Source organism: Bos javanicus, chromosome 19, assembly GCF_032452875.1.
Source record: "Bos javanicus breed banteng chromosome 19, ARS-OSU_banteng_1.0, whole genome shotgun sequence".
Classification (NCBI taxonomy): domain Eukaryota; kingdom Metazoa; phylum Chordata; class Mammalia; order Artiodactyla; family Bovidae; genus Bos; species Bos javanicus.
Window position 1 is genome coordinate 26,146,746 of NC_083886.1, and position 18,070 is coordinate 26,164,815.

General features: G+C 41.6%; 1 protein-coding gene across 2 annotated transcripts in view; it reads right to left on the reverse strand.

Annotated features, from left to right (window-relative positions):
* ANKFY1 (ankyrin repeat and FYVE domain containing 1) overlaps positions 1 to 18,070 on the reverse strand; it is a 69,413-nt gene that overhangs the window by 36,335 nt on the left and 15,008 nt on the right. Inside the window, exons 2-4 of one of the 2 annotated variants that reach the window (XM_061390748.1) lie at positions 16,701 to 16,893; positions 11,807 to 11,925; positions 1,906 to 2,041 (exon numbers count right to left, since the gene is read on the reverse strand). In XM_061390748.1, coding sequence (XP_061246732.1) covers positions 1,906 to 2,041; positions 11,807 to 11,925; positions 16,701 to 16,893 — 448 coding nt within the window. The other variant, XM_061390749.1, reaches the window with a different exon arrangement.

The following is an 18,070-nucleotide window of genomic DNA, read 5'->3' on the forward strand; positions in this document are numbered from 1 at the left end:
ACCACACACTGAACATGTAGCTAATAATCAGGAGAAAAAAAAATTATTTAAACTGTCAGTTGTTAGCATACACTATTAATTATCTCTTTTTTAAGAGTATTTTCCTGATAATGCTTACACCCAAAACTTCCTTTTCCCTTTTCATCAACCTGGTGACCGCATTCCCAAACCAAGATCCCTACATGATATAAACACCAGCAACACCTGCTTCACATTTAACTGCACACATCCATGTGTCAGAGCCCTTTCACTTACTATTTCAAATGTGTAATTCCTTCTGCCAACAGCAGTGGGCACTCTGTGCTCGTTCAAAAGCCGACATTTGACTCCATGGCTGGGTCTCTTAACAAAGCCTTGACAGATAAACCCACATCCAATAATAAAACACTGAGCATCTGGTAATGTTGATAGTTATGAAGCCTAATCAGTTAATAAACAATAAACACTTTAATTAAAGAATCCATTACACAGATTACAGCTATCTAAACTACTCTGAACTGCAGGGCACTTTTATCAAAGCGATTCAATTTATAAGCAAGAAAATCAATCTGAGAAAGCTCAGGAAATCAGGGCGGGGCCGGGGGGGCAGTGCAGATATCAATCACATTCAATCTAATTAAAATCATGCTCTGATTTCACTCTGAGATGATTCAAAAATTCACCCAAAGAAAGACCTTTACAGTAAAGCTATCCTGGCTAACCTAAGACTATACGTATCTACAAATCCTAGATCTGGTTTGGTTTTTAGGTTATTGGATTTAGGTATTAATATGCCCTCAAGCCCACATCAATCACAGATAATTAGGAGTATCCTGTGTACTGACTCATGTGGGGCACAGTGGGCTATCTCAGGGGAAACAGCCAGCCTCAATGAAAACAGAACAAGCGGCTCTAGGTAGCCAGGTCTCTCTTGACTCTGCTGCTGTGGCTATTTAGTTGCTACGTCATGTCTGACTCTTTGCGACCCCGTGGACTGTAGCCCGCCAGTTTCTCTGTCCATGGGATTTCCCAGGCAAGAATACTGGAGTGGGTTGCTATTTCCTTCTCCAGGGGATCTTCTAGACCCAAGGATCAAACCTGAGTCTCCTGATTGGCAGGTGGATTCTTTACCACTGAACCACCTGGGAAGCCCTCTTGATGCTGAGGGCAACACAACAGAGGGAATGCTATCCCTCCACCCCCCTAGGAGAAACGCCATTCCTCCACACACAGAAACAAGAGATCACTAAGTGATGTAAAAAGCACTCCTTCTAACAAGCTGACTTCCAAGGGCTAAATCACCAACAAAAAATAAGAGCATTTTGTCTGCTATCACCTGGTGAACACTGTTCTCACTGTGTTCTGTAGTTTATAAAGACCAAGTTAGGAGAGCAACAGAGAAAGTGCAATATAAAAAACACAGCAAGCTGTCTCCTTGGAACCTAAAAAGCAGTAACGAATGAAGTGAGATCTCAGAAACACTATGAAATTTACTGAGACAGATTCTCATGTACTAATTTAGTCATTAATGTGTTTCTAACAAGAGAATATGACCTTCTTCCAAGGTCAGAAGAACTTCCAAGCAGGCAGAAAGTAGAAGTGAAAGGAAATGACATAGGAGGGAAAGTTGAGGGGTTGAACACTGGATTATATTATTTCACATTCGCTTCATCAGTTCACACATCTATGTAATCACAGGTAGTAAATCAGTGAAAGAAGAGAGAAGACCCAAAAGCGTCAGCAAAATTTAGCTTACAAGACAACAAAAAGCAAGGGAGACAAAATTCTCTCCCCACTATTGCCTTTAAAAGAACACCTTGCAAAAGTTATTTACATTAGCAGAAGCAGCTGTTTTCCCAGAGCTTGGCATAATTAAAGCTCAGCCACCACCATCTGAGGTGCTTGACTGTATCTGCTGTGACTTGCCTCTCCCTAAGGAGCTGTAGCTGAAACCGATTAGCTAGTTTCATCAGCTCAGTCAGGAACACATCGTCTTCTTTGAACTCCAACTCATCCGTATAGATCCAGCGAAGCATTGTCATTGTCACCTCAGGGTTAGCATCTGGTTAAAGAAAGAAAGCATAAAAACTTTGAAGACAAAACACAGATGACATAGTCAGGCCCTCCCGAGGACCCCTAAAAGCTAAGGCTACAGAGAAAACTGTGGTAGACCCAGCTCAAAGAAATACCACACAGCCATTAAAAAGGGTAATTAAGCATTCTGGGTACCATCTGATTCCAGAAAAGTGTTAAAAGTTTTGCAAGGGGCAGTACATGGGGGAAATGAACCTATTAAAGATGTAAGTCAAATAAGCTGGAGGAAAATATTTTAAATATATGACAAAGAGTTTACATTCTTTTTCTGGGCCTCTGTACCACATCTGTCCAGGCAAACCTTTCACTTTACTGCACTTTACAGGTATTGTGTTTTTTCTCCACAAATTGAAGGGTTATAGCAACCCTATATGGATGTGAGAGTTGGATTGTGAAGAAGGCTGAGCGACAAAGAATTGATGCTTTTGAACTGTGGTGTTGGAGAAGGCTCTTGAGAGTCCCTTGGACTGCAAGGAGATCCAACCAGTCCATTCTGGAGGAGATCAGCCCTGGGATTTCTTTGGAAGGAATGATGCTAAAGCTGAAACTCCAGTACTTTGGCCACCTCATGCGAAGAGTTGACTCATTGGAAAAGACTCTGATGCTGGGAGGGATTGGGGGCAGGAGGAGAAGGGGACGACAGAGGATGAGATGGCTGGATGGCATCACTGACTCGACGGACTGAGTCTGAGTCAACTCCGGGAATTGGTGATGGCCAGGGAGGCCTGGCGTGCTGCGATTCATGGGATCGCAGAGTCGGACACGACTGAGCAACTGAACTGAACTGAACTGAGCAACCCTGTGTTACAAAATACACACTTAATAGGCTGCAATATAGTGTAAGCATAACATTCATATGTACTGGGAAAACAAAAAATTCACATGTCACACTATTACGAGTTTTGCTCTTTACGGCTGTGGACTGGAATTAAACCCAAAATCTCTCCGAGGTCTGTCCATATACCACAACTCGGTTCATTCAGCCTTATGTTGGGAAGATAACTTATTCCTAACAATGAGGGCATCACAACACCACCACTGTCAAACATCTTCTCTGTGGTGGTTTCTTTAATTTTATTTTAAAATTTCACTTGGTTTCCTTTAATAACCCTACCCAAATTGTCCAAACCAACGAACTCGTATGATGAATAAACCCAAATCTGAACAGTTTTTAAAAACAGTTTCTAAAAAATGACATCAGCAGAGATGCCCTATAACCCTCAAAATTTCAAATAAAGATTTGAATAAAAATCTTCAAATAAGATTCAAGTGATTACCAAACTTTCCCACTCCTGCCGTGATTCATCCCTTAATCTCCAAACAATAAACTGAGAAGTGATCCACTCTGAGTCTCATACTAAGCAGTGGGCAGAGAACAATGCATCAGGAGGAGGTTAGGTGCTTCTGTGTCAGTCAGTTCAGTCGCTCAGTCGTGTCTGACTCTGCGACCCCAGAGACTGCAGCACGCCAGGCCTCCCTGTCCATCACCAATTCCCAGAGCTTACGCAAATTCGTGTCCGTTGAGTCAGTGATGCCATCCAACCATCTCATCCTCTGTCATCCCCTTTTCCTCCCGCCTTCAATCTTTCCCAGCATCAGAGTCTTTTCCAATGAGTCAGTTCTTCGCATTAGGTGGCCAAAGTATTGCAGTTTCAGCATCAGCATCAGTCCTTCCAATGAATATTCAGGACTGATTTCCTTAGGATGGACTGGTTGGATCTCCCTGCAGTCCAAGGGACTCTCAAGAGTCTTCTCCAATACCACAGTTCCAAAGCATCAGTTCTTTGGTGCTCAGCTTTCTTCATAGTCCAACTCTCACAGCCATACATGACTATTGGAAAAACCATAGCCTTGACTAGATGGACCTTTGTTGGCAAAGTAATGTCTCTGATTTTTAATATGCTGTCTAGGTTGATCATAGCTTTCCTTCCAAGGAGCAACCGTCTTTTAATTTCATGGCTGCAGTCATCAACTGCATTGATTTTGGAGCCCCTAAAATAAAGCCTGTCCCTGTTTTCATTGTTTCCACATCTCTTTGCCATGAAATGATGGGACTGGAAGCCATGATCCTAGTTTTCTGAATGTTGAGTTTTAAGCCAACTTTTTCACTCTCCTCTTTCAATTTCATCAAGAGGCTCTTTAGTTTTTCTTCACTTTCTGCCATAAGGGTGGTGTCATCTGCATATCTGAGGTGACTGATATTCCTCCCAGCAATCTTGATTTCAGCTTGTACTTCATCCAGCCCAGCATTTTGTATGATGTATTCTGCATATAAGTTAAATAAGCAGGGTGACAATATGCAGCCTTGACGTACCCCTTTCCCGATTGGAACCAGTCTGTTGTTCCATGTCCAGTTCTAACTGTTGCTTCCTGACCTGCATACAGATTTCTCAGGAGGCAGGTCAGGTGGTCTGGTGCTCCCATCTCTTGAAGAATTTTCCACAGTTTGTTGTGATCCACACAGTCAAAGGCTTTAGCATAGTCAATAAAGCAGAAGTAAATGTTTTTCTGGAACTCTCTTGCTTTTTCCATGATCCAATGGATGTTGGCAATTTGATCTCTGGTTCCTCTGCCTCTTCTAAATCCAGCTTGAACATCTGGAAGTTCACGGTTCACGTACTGTTGAAGCCTGGCTTGGAGAATTTTGAGCATTACTTTGCTAGTGTGTAAGAAGAGTGCAATTGTGCAGTAGTTTGAACATTCTTTGGTGTTGCCTTTCTTTGGGATTGGAATGAAAACTGACCTTTTTTCCAGTCTTGTGGCCACTGCTGAGTTTTCCAAATTTGCTGGCATATTGAGTGCAGCACTTTCACAGCATTATCTTTTAGGATTTGAAATAGCTCAACTGGAATTACATCACCTCCACTAGCTTTGTTCGTAGTGATGCTTCCTCAGGCCCACTTGACTTTGCATTCCAGGATGTCTGGCTCTAGGTGAGTGATCACACCATCGTGGTTATCTGGGTCATGAGGATATCTGTTGTATAGTTCTTCTGTGTATTCTTGCCAACTCTTCTTAATATCTTCTGCTTCTGTTAGGTCCATACCTTTCCTGTCCTTTATTGTGCCCATCTGTGCTTCTGTGTATCTTCTGGCAAATGATGGCAGTCTACCTGCCCCCAATCTATTAAGCAAGTGGCCATAAAAGTCAGATGACCCAATAAACCAGAAACTACTTTTAAAAGGAGTAGACTCTGAGAAGTGAAACCAGCTGGCATTCATCCTGCCTGTGGTATCTGCTGCTAGAAGCCATCACCCCTTCACCAGGCCCAGGACACAAGCTGGTAAAAATCCATGACTGTGAGGATGAAAAGTCACACCCAACCTTTCAACTTCACTGTGGTCCAAGATGCATGTAGTCATGCTTTGGATAACTTGGAATTTTCTATGCGACCTAGTTTTTTTGTTTGTGTGTTTGACTGACTTTAAATAAATGGTTTTGCAAAACATTTGGAAAGAATGGGAATAAACTCATCCTTTTACAATTAACCAACCATTAAATGAAGCATACTGAGAAAATTAACTTTGTTACTTAAATCCGCAATCTGTGAAAACTCAGAAAGAGGACTTCTCTGGTGGCACACTGGATAGGAATCCGCATGCCAAAGTAGGGGACACAGGTTCGATCCCTGGTTGGGGAACAAAGATCCCATATGCCAAGGAGCAACTAAGTCCATTGCCACGTTTTTCATCATACAACTAAGAGCCAACATAGCAAATAAATATAGTAAAACAAAGCAAACCTGAGAAAGGTGTTCTGAATCTCCTACTATGACTCTGGTTTGTCCTCTAGTTTCCAACTATTTTTTATCTACCTTACATAAGTTTTTCACTCGTAAAATTTCAAAATCATTAGAGACTATACTTTTTGTTGTTGTTCTGTGCTTCAGGACTTGTGGGGTCTTTGTTCGCCAACTAGGGCCCCAGCAGCGAAAGCACCAAGGCCTAACCACTAGACCATCCCCACAGATTGCGTCTTTCATCAGTGAAAACATCCTCTTCGGTTGGTTTAAGGATGTACCCTTAAATATAACTTCTTAGAAATAAAAATAAACCCCATATCGTACTTCTAAATAATCCCAGTGTCAAAAAACAACGGAGGGTCTAGTTCTGTTATGGGAGTGTGACAACCCAAACTATTTTAACTGATTACAACTAAAAACTGTCAACAGAGGGCCAAAAGCAACTACTAGAGGATTCCGAGAGTCAACAAAAGCACCTGAATTGCTCTGGGAGGCACCCCTTGAAGCAATTGCACTGTATCAGATTCTCGAGTATTTTTTTCCTCTTTATGGCTTTGCCCTGAGGGCAGATCTGTCCAGGAGGAACACTGCTGTCCTGACCATAAGGATGCCTAAAATTCCAATAAGAACACCATCTTTCTGGCCAGATGAACCAGAAGATGAGGCCTAAAGAGCAGTGAAGGGTAAGGGGAGAATTCCAGAGAAAAGAGAGAAGGACATTTCCTAATTCTGTGTACGAAGCCACACAGGCCTCAGCCTTGCCTCTGAACCGTTGATGGATGGAACAGTCCTAGCCTAGCTTTAAAAATTGAAGTGAGGGGGCTTCCCTGGTGGCTCAGTGGTAAAGAATCTGCCTGCCAATGCAGGAGACACAGGTTCGATCCCTGGTCCCAGAAGGTCCCACATACCATGGAGCAACTGAGCCTGTGTGTCACAACTATTGAGCCTGTGCTCTGGAGCCTGGGAGCCACAACTCCTGAGCCCATGTGCTGAAACTGCTGAGGCCGTGTGCCCTAGAGCCCGAGCTCTGCAACGAGAAGTGGCTTCTAGAGACTAGAAGACTAGAGACTGGCCCCCTTTCACCACAGCTAGAGAAAAGCCCACACAGCAATGAAGACCCAGGACAGCCAAAAATAAATAAAACTGCCATAAAAAAAAACCCAAAAAACTGAAGTGATATTTGAACCACTATCCACAGAAGGTGAAACAGAACCTGTGATTTGCACCTAAAGGGATTCAGCATTTTCCAGAGAATGGCACACAGGACCAGAGTCGACTCAGCATAATGGCAATGTCCAGGACACAATCTAAAATCATCTGTTACGGAAAAAATCTGGAAAATATGACCATTTTTCAAGGGAAAGGACAACCAAAATATGCTAACTTCAAGATGACCCAGATATTGAACTTATCAAAGAACCGAAAACATTGAATATAACTATGCTCCAGAAGGTAAAGGAAAATACACCTGAAATTAAAAGACAAAAATGCTCAGCATATAAACTGTAACAAAGAACAAACACAAATTATAGAAATGAAAAATACAATATATGGAATAAAAACTTACTCAGTGGGCTCAAGAGCAGGCTCAAGTGCAAAAAGTCAGTAAACTTGAAGATAGATTAATAGAATTTATCCTATCTGAAGAAGAGACCAAAAAAAAAAAAAAAAGGTCAGGAGGAAAAACAGAAACAAAAAAGCCTCAGACACACCCAAACAGACCTGCTGGATCGGAACAAAGGGTCCAGTATGTGTGTGACTGGGGTCTCGGAAGGAAAGAAGAGACCAACGAAGAGAAGGATTTAAGAAATGATGGTCAACAGCTTTCTGAATATGGTGACAGACCTAAATCTTTATAGATTCAACATTAGAGCACCTCAAACCTCTAGCAAAACAAACCAAACCACAGTAAACAACCAGTACGAGTGAGTATGTGGTGAAACTGGAACCCTAGTGCACTGCTGGGGAACATGCAAAATGGTGCAGACCCTATGGAAAACAGCTTCTCAAAAATAGAAATTCTATGTGACCCAGCAATTCCAGTTCTGGTATACTCGAACAGAAAGCAGGATCTTAGCATAACCAGAGATTAGAGGGAAAAACACAAAAGCCATGTTAGGATGGAGTAAGGGGACATGACCACAGATAAAACAGATCACTTGAAGCTCTAAGATAATCTCAGGGTCGGGGGCAGATCTCAGCTGTTAGCAGGAGGCCACAAGGCCATCTGAGTGTCCTCATGACACATCAGCTAACCTGTCCCAAAGTGCGCAATCCACAAGGCAGGGCAAGGAAGAAGTCTCTGAAGTAACACGTTATTATTTACAAGCTCAGTCGGCCTGTACCTAAGAGGAGGGGAATCAGGATCCACCCGGGAAGGGAGGAATATCAGATAATTCATGGACACATCTTAAACTACCATGGATATCAACAAAATACTGAAACCAAACAAGCTAGAACCAGGAGTTCTCACACGATCTAACAGATATTGCTGAATTTCTCTTGAAAACGTGAACTACCACTGTCCTGTGAGTTTGCTTGAGCACCTGGGTGTGCCTGAGCACAGAGTCTGGGACCCTACGCTCCTTTCACAACACAGGGCGACCTCCCAGGTCCGTGTTCAGTGTGCAGTTTTCCTGACTGGACTGAAAAGGAAGGATGATGCTTTCTGGTTTCGGAACGGCTTGACAGGACCCAGAACACATTCCAGGAAAGCTGAATGACTCACCATAAACACTCATGCCAGGGAACCATAAGATCTCTGCTGGAGGAGGCATGCAAGAAACTTTAGCTTCACAGCAGCTATTCTATGGCACTGGAACTGCTCAGTGTCAGCTGCTACTGCTGAAGTGACAGAGAGAGGCTATAAACAAACCACCGAGCCTGAAGCAGACTGCTTTACTTCCCAAAGAAGTAAATATCGTGCATCAAGATTTGCTGTACCGTGTCGCGCTAACGTTTATATCCTTTCTCTTCCCAGCTGATCAGTCAATAATTTTATAAATGTATCTTTATATATAAAATAATCAAGAAATACAAAGCTAATTCATACATTTTAAAGCTTTACATTTTGAAACAATGTGAGACTTATAGAACAGGTGTAGAGTTCCCATGTACCTTCCACTAATATCCTCCCCTAATATCAGCACCTTGCATAACCAGGGCACAATGATTACAACCAAGTGGTTAGGACTGATACAATACTATTAACCAATTACAGACCTTTACAAACTTTGCCAATTATCCCAATAATGTCCTTTTATGGTCCAGAATCCAATTGAGGGTTCCACCTTGAATTTTATTATTTATTATCATATCTCCTAAATCTCCTCCAAAATGAAACAATTTCTAAGTCTTATCTTTCATGACCTTGCCAGTAATTCTGTGGAATGTTCCTCAACTTGGGTTAACCTGATGGTTTCTCACAATTAGATTGAGGTCATGCATTTCTGGCAAGAATCTTACAGAAGTGACTGTGACTTTGTTACTGGGTCAGATCAAGCACACATTTTACTTTTTTGAACAAGGTATGATTTAAGAAAATTTTCATTGTGTCCAAATACCTTTTATTATTATTTTTTTTTCCCAAATACCTTTTAAATACTTGGTATATAATGCCTATTTTATATTTCTCAACATGGGCTAAAATTCTTAAAACAATTAACAGAATTAAAGTTGTGCTGGGACTTCCTTGGTAGTCCAGTGGCTAAGACTCTGTGCTCCCAATGCAAGGGGCATGGTTTGGATCCCGGTCAGGGAACCAGATCCCACATGCTACATACAACTATAGATCCTGTAGGCCGTAACTAAGACCTGGTACAATAAGGTAAACAAATTAATCAATTTAAAAAATTAAGTTGTGCTTATTTTGAATTTTAAGAAATACCAATTACAAAAGAATTTCAAACGAAAATGTGAGTCTTAGGATGTCAATCTAAGAATGTAAGTACCATACAAACAGGAATTTAACTTTATTCACTGCTATATCCCTAGTACCTTGCAAAGTGCCTGCCACTGAGCATTTGTGATATTAATGGAATAATTTTGAAGAAACAGAACACCAGTAGATCCATAAGATGATTTCCCCACAAGTGGGGAGAAGGTTCAACATTTAAAACACAGCTTTTACCCATTTATACACTTGTTTACAAGAGCCTGTTTCCAACCTCCCTCAGCTGCGGGCAGCCATGGGCAGCAGTGCTTCCAGGTGTCGTGTAACACACAGGCTTTTTTGGTAGTTTCAGCTGCTGTGAGCCCAAATTTAGGCAATCACACCTATGTCCATCCAGGCAACTCAGCAGGACTCTGGGCAAGACACACAAACCTGAACAGGTCCACAGGCGCCACCATCTCCTTGGAGCCCTTCAAGTGAAGTGGAAGGCACTCAGCCATGCCCAACTCTTTGTGACCCCATAGGTTATACAGTCCATGGAATTCTCCAGGCCAGAACACTGGAGTGGGTAGCCTTTCCCTTCTCCAGGGGATCTTTCCAACTCAGGGATCAAACCCAAATCTCCTGCATTGCAGGCTGATTCTTTACCAGCTGAGCCACAAGGGAAGCCCAAGAATACTGGAGTGGGTAGCGTATCCCTTCTCCAGGGGATCTTCCTGACCTGGGAATCAAACCAGGGTCTCCTGCACTGCAGGTGTATTCTTTACCAACTGAGCTATCAGGGAAGCCTTGGAACCCTTCAAAGATAAACTTTATAAAGGAAAGTAAAGATGCCATAAGTTCTACCACAGATATCTTAGTAGGTGCCTGATTTACCAAAGCCACCAAAAATTCTGACTCTGCAGCTGCTCATTTCTCAAAGCAAACCTTACAGCAGGGATCAAACCACGGCGACGAATTTTTTGAACAAAGACGTAATTCAGCAGACTTTTCATACAGCCAATCACTTCTGCAAGTAACTCATATCTTAATGCGTGGGTATGCTCCTTACCATATGGTATCAGTCTTTTGATTTTTTAAAAATATGAAAGTATAACACATTTCAGAGAAGGCAATGGCACCCCACTCCAGTACTCTTGCCTGGAAAATCCCATAGACAGAGGAGCCTGGTAGGCTGCAGTCCATGGGGTCTCGAAGAGTCAGACATGAATGAGCGACTTCACTTTCACTTTTCACTTTCATGCATCGGAGAAGGAAGTGGCAACCCACTCCAGTGTTCTTGCCTGGAGAATCCCAGGGACGGGGGAGCCTGGTGGGCTGCCGCCTATGGGGTCACACAGAGTCGGACATGACTGAAGTGACTTAGCAGCAGCAGCAGCATAACACATTTACAGGAGACTTGTAATTCTCTTGATTATTAACATCAGAATTAAACTTTAAATTTGCTCTTTTGTAACAGCAGTTAGGCAAATACTAAGTGAAAATGCAATTTTGAAGTGAACTTTTGAAAATGATGTTTTTAAGTTTACTTAACCACCGTATTTACCCAAATTCTACAAAATATATGTGCCACAAAAACAGTAACATTAAACAGTTAAAGCACTTAAATTCTGAAGACAGCTGGTCATCCTTTGATTTTAAAGAATGAATATTCTTATTTTTTGCAGTAACTGTTACTTCTGAATTCAGTTCTTACAGACCAGGAAAAGTATTTTGGCAGCTAGAGTTAAATTTTAACCAGCTGAACAGCAGCAGGACTTTCTCTTAGTGGAAACAAATTTTTTTTCTACATGTGCTCTCATATTTATAACATACTACTATATGAAAAGTTATGTGGAGAGATATTCTTATTTTATAAATTATAGTAAGAATACTGTAGTTCCTCAAATATTTATGATTTTTTAGCCAGATATTTAACAGAAGTGTCCACAAAGTACTACCTAATGACTCACTATTTAACTAGTTTATGGTCACCAGCAATTCGTAAGAGAAGCATTCTACTTCCACTAAGCCACAAATACTTCAAAGTGACACATCACAACTTCTGCCAAGTGCTCGTGTGCCGGGAGTTTTGAGTCCCCAGCCGGTCAGAGGCTCACCTGACAGGTCCAGCTCCTCGGTGGAAGACAAACTGGCCAGACTCCAGCTGTCACTGCGGGCCGCCAGGACAAACTTGTGGGCATTGATGTGCCTGCTCCCAACCTTTATCTTCAAGTCACTGAGGAAGAAAAATACCCACAGGTATAAAAAGAAAAAATATCATTATAACTAGGTATAGCTGGAATTCACAGCCAATCAGTATGTGAGTACTGACTGACCAACATACATCTGTGAAAGAAAAAAAAAAAATCACAGCAAAAGTATATCTCTATGCTAGCACTGATGGGTCATATTTATAATGCATTGCTAGACATGTTTCCTATTTCTAACTTCTAGCTTTTAGTTCACATGGGATGCTCTGCTTTCAAAGACATTCCCTAACGTCACCCCCATGATGGTGCAGCCTACAAGTTACAAAGGATGACTAATATTCATATAAAGAGTAGAAGAGGTTTTATGTAGCAAAAATCAAGATAAATCATCAGGGAGAAATAGACTGAAAGACTAAAGACTGTGATAAGAGCTCTCAGCCTAGCATGCTATGATGCTCCACACCGTATTAATGCTTAAGCAAGGTTAATCCAAGAACTATAAATAAATTACTTTGATAAAACAATCAAGAATATGAAATATGAAACCCAATATCTGGACTCCTGTTCTCATCAGAAACACTCAGACCTACTATTGGCCATTTTTTAACTCAACCATTTATAAAGAAAAGGGGTGAGGTATCTTTTCTTCAAACATGTTTCCATATATATGACATACCATTATATGAAAAGAGCTTTCCAAATAGTTATTCATACTTAACTCTGAAATGTCAGATGTCAAGGTAGGAGAGCATCTGGGCAGTTAACAAACACCTAAGGATGACCCACTAGGCTGGCAGAAGCATGTGCCATATGGCTAACTGGCAGCAACCCACAGTCACACATCGTCATCTCCTTGCTTGTATTTGTGGGGCTTTTTACTTGCATATTTCCCTTGAAAATAACTTGTTAGGTCGGAAAGCCTTTAGAAACTAAATACTTAAAAACTATTATGTACAAGAAAAGGAAGAAGAAAAAAAATTTTACACGAATTAACTCATGCACTTAAAAGGAGACAAACAAGAATATGGTTTCAATACGATGCTTGATGCAGACACATTTCGCCCCACAAAAGCAATCTCTAGAACATACATTATGTGAGCATATCAACAATTCCAGTTCTATTAAAGAACTAACCAAGCTGCAACGAATTATCTTAGATTAAAAGAACAGGGTATTTATTAATACTGTTAACACAGAACATTATTCACAAAGAACAGAATTGACATTCTATTTAAAGCAGAACATAAAACTGTCTCATATCATATCCTGTGATAAAGTTAAAAAAATATAATGAAAACAAAGCACGAATAACTTTTAAACTCTGAATGTATTTACAAAGTATTACATTCTAAGAACATAAATGAACAGTCACTGCTTACTATTTCTACTACGCATCTTGAGTTTAGCCACAAAATTATAAAAATGAATGTTTCTATAAAATTCCTACTATTATTCATGAATGTCAAGTCAAAGTTTTTTCTTTTATAGTCTAATATGGGAAACCTGTATGCAGGTCAGGAAGCAACAGTTAGAACTGGACACGGAACAACAGACTGGTTCCAAATAGGAAAAGGAGTACGTCAAGGCTGTATATTGTCACCCTGCTTATTTAACTTATATGCAGAGTACATCACGAGAAACGCTGTGCTGGAAGAAGCACAAGCTGGAATCAAGATTGCTGGGAAAAATATCAATAACCTCAGATATGCAGATGACACCACCCTTATAGCAAAAAGTGAAGAGGAACTAAAAAGCCTCTTGATGAAAGTGAAAAAGGAGAGTGAAAAAGTTGGCTTAAAGCTCAACATTCAGAAAATGAAGATCATGGCATCTGGCCCCATCACTTCATGGGAAATAGATGGGGAAACAGTGGAAACAGTGTCAGACTTTATTTTGGGGGGCTCCAAAATCACTGCAGATGGTGACTGCAGCCATGAAATTAAAAGACGCTTACTCCTTGGAAGAAAATATATGACCAACCTAGATAGCATATTGAAAAGCAGAGACATTACTTTGCTAACAAAGGTCCGTCTAGTCAAGGCCATGGTTTTTCCAGTAGCCATGTATGGATGTGAGAATTGGACTGTGAAGAAAGCTGAGCGCCGAAGAATTGATGCTTTTGAACTGTGGTGTTGGAGAAGACTCTTGAGAGTCCCTTGGACTGCAAGGAGATCCAACCAGTCCATTCTGAAGATCAGCCCTGGGATTTCTTTGGAAGGAATGATGTTAAAGCTGAAACTCCAGTACTTTGGCCACCTCACGCGAAGAGTGACTCATTGGAAAAGACTCTGATGCTGGGAGGGATTGGGGGCAGGAGGAGAAGGGGATGACAGAGGATGAGATGGCTAGATGGCATCACTGACTTGATGGACGTGAGTCTGAGTCAACTCCAGGAGTTGGTGATGGACAGGGAGGCCTGGCGTGCTGCGATTCATGGGGTCGCAAAGAGTCGGACATGACTGTGCGACTGAACTGAACTGATCCCAAAGAGATGGAGAAGGAAATGGCAACCCACTCCAGTACTGCCGCCTGGGAAATCCCATGGTCAGAGAGGAGACTGGTGAGCTACAGTCCATGGGGGTCACAAAAGTCAGACACTAAACAATCCCAAAGAGAAATAAATATAAGAATTTCACTAATAATCTCTAATAGTGATAATTTTTAAAAATATAATTCAAAAATGGAAACTTGGGACAGGTCAAGTCTTTGAAGACTATACATAAACAACTGGGAGGCTAGCAATTTTTTAAAGTTTTTCATTCTAGTCATTTAAAGGCATTTCCTTTTAAAATATGGATACAAGGATGTTGTCACTGAAGAGGAAGCATAAAGAAAGAGCTTCTTGCTAGAGTGTCTTAAGCACTCAGACAGGAAAAATTATGTTTGGTTGTAAACAACTACAAAGCAACTAACACTTTCACTTTCAACCATCATTTTTAAGTATCTTATGGGACAAAAGCCTTCCCCTGAACTTTAGCTAAGAAGTGCACCAATTTCTTCCACATTGCTCAATTTAAAAATTTAACACTAACTCTCCAATTACTCTACTAAAATGTACATAAAAACACTATTTAAACTCTTCAACAAAACACACGTTCATGGGACAAAAGGTTTTTTTTTTATCCCTTATCTTGGTAAAAGAGAATCTGCTTTAGAAATTTATATTCTACTTTCAGTTATTCCATGCAAAAGCTCAGTCCTCTTCAAAGTCTCCATTCCCCATCTGATCACTGGTTGTAGATAACAAAGGTATTTGGCCTTTTGATAAAAGGACAGGTTTTAGAAGCGGAAGAGAGACCCACCAGAACCCTGGGACCACACCACAGCTGACCAGGTAAAAAGTTGCCAGAAGAGGAAACTGCCCAGTCTCATTCCCACTGTCTCCTAGAAAGACTACAGTGTAAGAATGCAGTCAACTGTTACGTAATAGGAAAGTAAACGGTGGGAATTCTAACGGGAAAGAGTCCTGGACAGTGAGAGAGCTGTGTCGGCGTCCTGGAGCCAGTGAGAACAAAGTTTTCACTTATCCATGGGAAAAAGAGGAGAAGGAAAAAAACAGAGAGAGAGAGTGACCTATATTTTACAAGTAGCTGCATCCATTAGATTTAAAGAAAGGGTCCTTTACTCAGAGTGTGTAATTCCCATTTCTCGGTATTCAATTTTTCTTTTCTTTTAGAAATGATTAAGATGGTAGATGGCAGTTCTGGATTTTGATCGATTTTAATGTCTTATTTCCCAATTTTACTAAATCATCTATTCCAATCTTGCCTCTCTAGTAGGCAAATCCTGCTAGGCACATTCATGTCCATGTTTCTTTTCCACAACTGCAGCCATCATCCCAGTTCAGTCCTTCATCACTTCTGGCCTGATTCTGCTCTTGTTCTCTTTATAATTTTGCCTACATGATGTTACCAGGCTAATCTGCCTGAAACACTACTTTATGACATTCCTGTAAATTTGAAAACCCTATTTCACACTTCCTAAAGGATCAAGTCCAATTTCCTCACCTTGGCATCCCAATAAAACCCACCCTACCCTTCCCACCACTCCAGTGCTCCTCTGCATGGGTATGTACCCTACAGTGGGCCCCCTCCTCTAAATCCTCCACACATTCCCATCTGTGAGTCTGTTCTCAGCCAGTCCCTCTACTAGTGACATTACTGTCTTTACTAAATCGTACTCAGCCTTTAACATTTACCATAAAACTCACTCAAAACAGTAGCTTAAAAACTGAGCACTTACTATATGCCAGACAGTGTTTTTCTAAGTGCTCAAACAGTATTTATTAATTTAATCCACACAATAACTCTAGCTCAGTTCAGAAGCTCAGTCGTGTCTGACTGTGTGACCCCACGGACTGCAGCATACCAGGCCTCCCTGACCATCAGCAACTCCTGGAGTTTACTCATGTTCTTTGAGGTCAGTGATGCCATCCAAACATCTAATCTCAATAACCCTGAGGTAAATAGTATTCTTATCCCCATTTTACAGATGAGGAGCCTGAGGCACATCATACAGTTCCAGGTCACATAGCCAGTAAGTGGCCAGCTGAACTGTGTGACCCCAAAGTCCACCCTCAACCATCATGCTACACCAACCAGTAGCTCCAAGATGACTTATTTGACCAGCCCAAGAGAAAATGAATTCCTCCCCTGAATCCCTGAACTTGCAAGCTAATTCCTAATCTGTACCAGGGATGCAATCACCAGGACATACATACTCTGTGCTGAAGACCAGCAGAAAGCAAGAGAGAAAGCCAAAGGGTCTGCTTCTCCAAACTGGCCCCGTGCCAGAAGCTCACCTATACTGCTCCTGCTCGTAGAGGTCGGCCACGATCGTCAGCAGGCGGCTGATGAAGGACTCACTGCTGCTTTCTTTCTTTGCTTGTGCAGCTAAAAGAGTGCATCTCTTCTCTGTCTCTGCCAATTTCTTCTGCAGCTTGACATACTCTTGTCGGAGAAGCATCAAGTGCTTCTCCAACTTGGCCACCTCCTCTGCAAGGGAGACAAAGAATCAAGTTTACCACGCTAGGTGTAAACAGACAGCAATCACTCATCCCTCATCCCACAGCTAGGATGGGATTACCAAAACGACCACAGCTGATGCTTGAACAACACGGGTTTGAACTGCCTGGGTTTACTTACACACGGATATTTTCCAGTAGTAAATACTATACAGCAGGGGCCCCCAAGCAACTCCATCTGAGGTGGAGCTGATGTAATAATAATAGAAATAAAGTGCACAATAAATGTAATGCTCTTGAATCATCTGGAAACCCTCCTCCACCCCTCAGTCCATGGAGAAGCTGTTTTCCTTTGAAACTGGTCCCTGGTGCCAAAAAAGGTTGGGGACGGCTGCAACACCATCTGCAGTTGGTTGACTCCAAAGATCTGGAAGAATCAAGGTCACGGAGGGCTCTAAGTTACATGTGGATTTTCCACTCTGCCGGAAGGTAAGGCAGAGTTCCTAGCCACTGATATTGTTCAAGGGTCAACCGTAGTCACATGATGTTCCTACTATTTCTTACTGATACTCCTACAAGACCAAGAATGGTGTTGTTCAGGGTGCCATCACGTTGCAGGGATTTCTTCTCCATTTCCCTGAAGATCAGTTTTCAAACCGCTAGTAGGAACTAGTAAATTCTACATGTCACATGCTGTTTTACAAGTTTTCTGTGAATCTCACAGGGACCCCGTGGGGCAGGTACTATTATGACTAGCCACTTTACAGAGGAGGGCACTGGGGTACAGAGAGGCTAAGAATTTGTCCAAGGCCACGAAGCTGGCGAGACGTGTGGGGCTAGGACAACAGCCCAGGCATTCAGTGCCTATCCGCCACTATCCCACACTACCTGATACCTGCCCTCCCTCGGGAAGGCTCAGGGCAGTCAATAACCAGATGGAAGCAGGTCATATCCCACAGGTGTGCTGGGGCAGATTCTAAAGGTTGAAAACCACTGTTTTTGACTCATTCAAAATTTACCAAGTATCTGTGAGGGGCCTGATAGTACAGTACTTAAGCAAAATCAGACATGTCTTTCCTCCGAGCTTTTAGTTACTGGGGAAGTAAACGTTTATAATTATAACAACTGCAACAACTAAATGAAAAGCTACAACTCAGATCAGTACTATAAAGAACAGAGCTTTGAGAACCTATAATAAAGAAATTTTT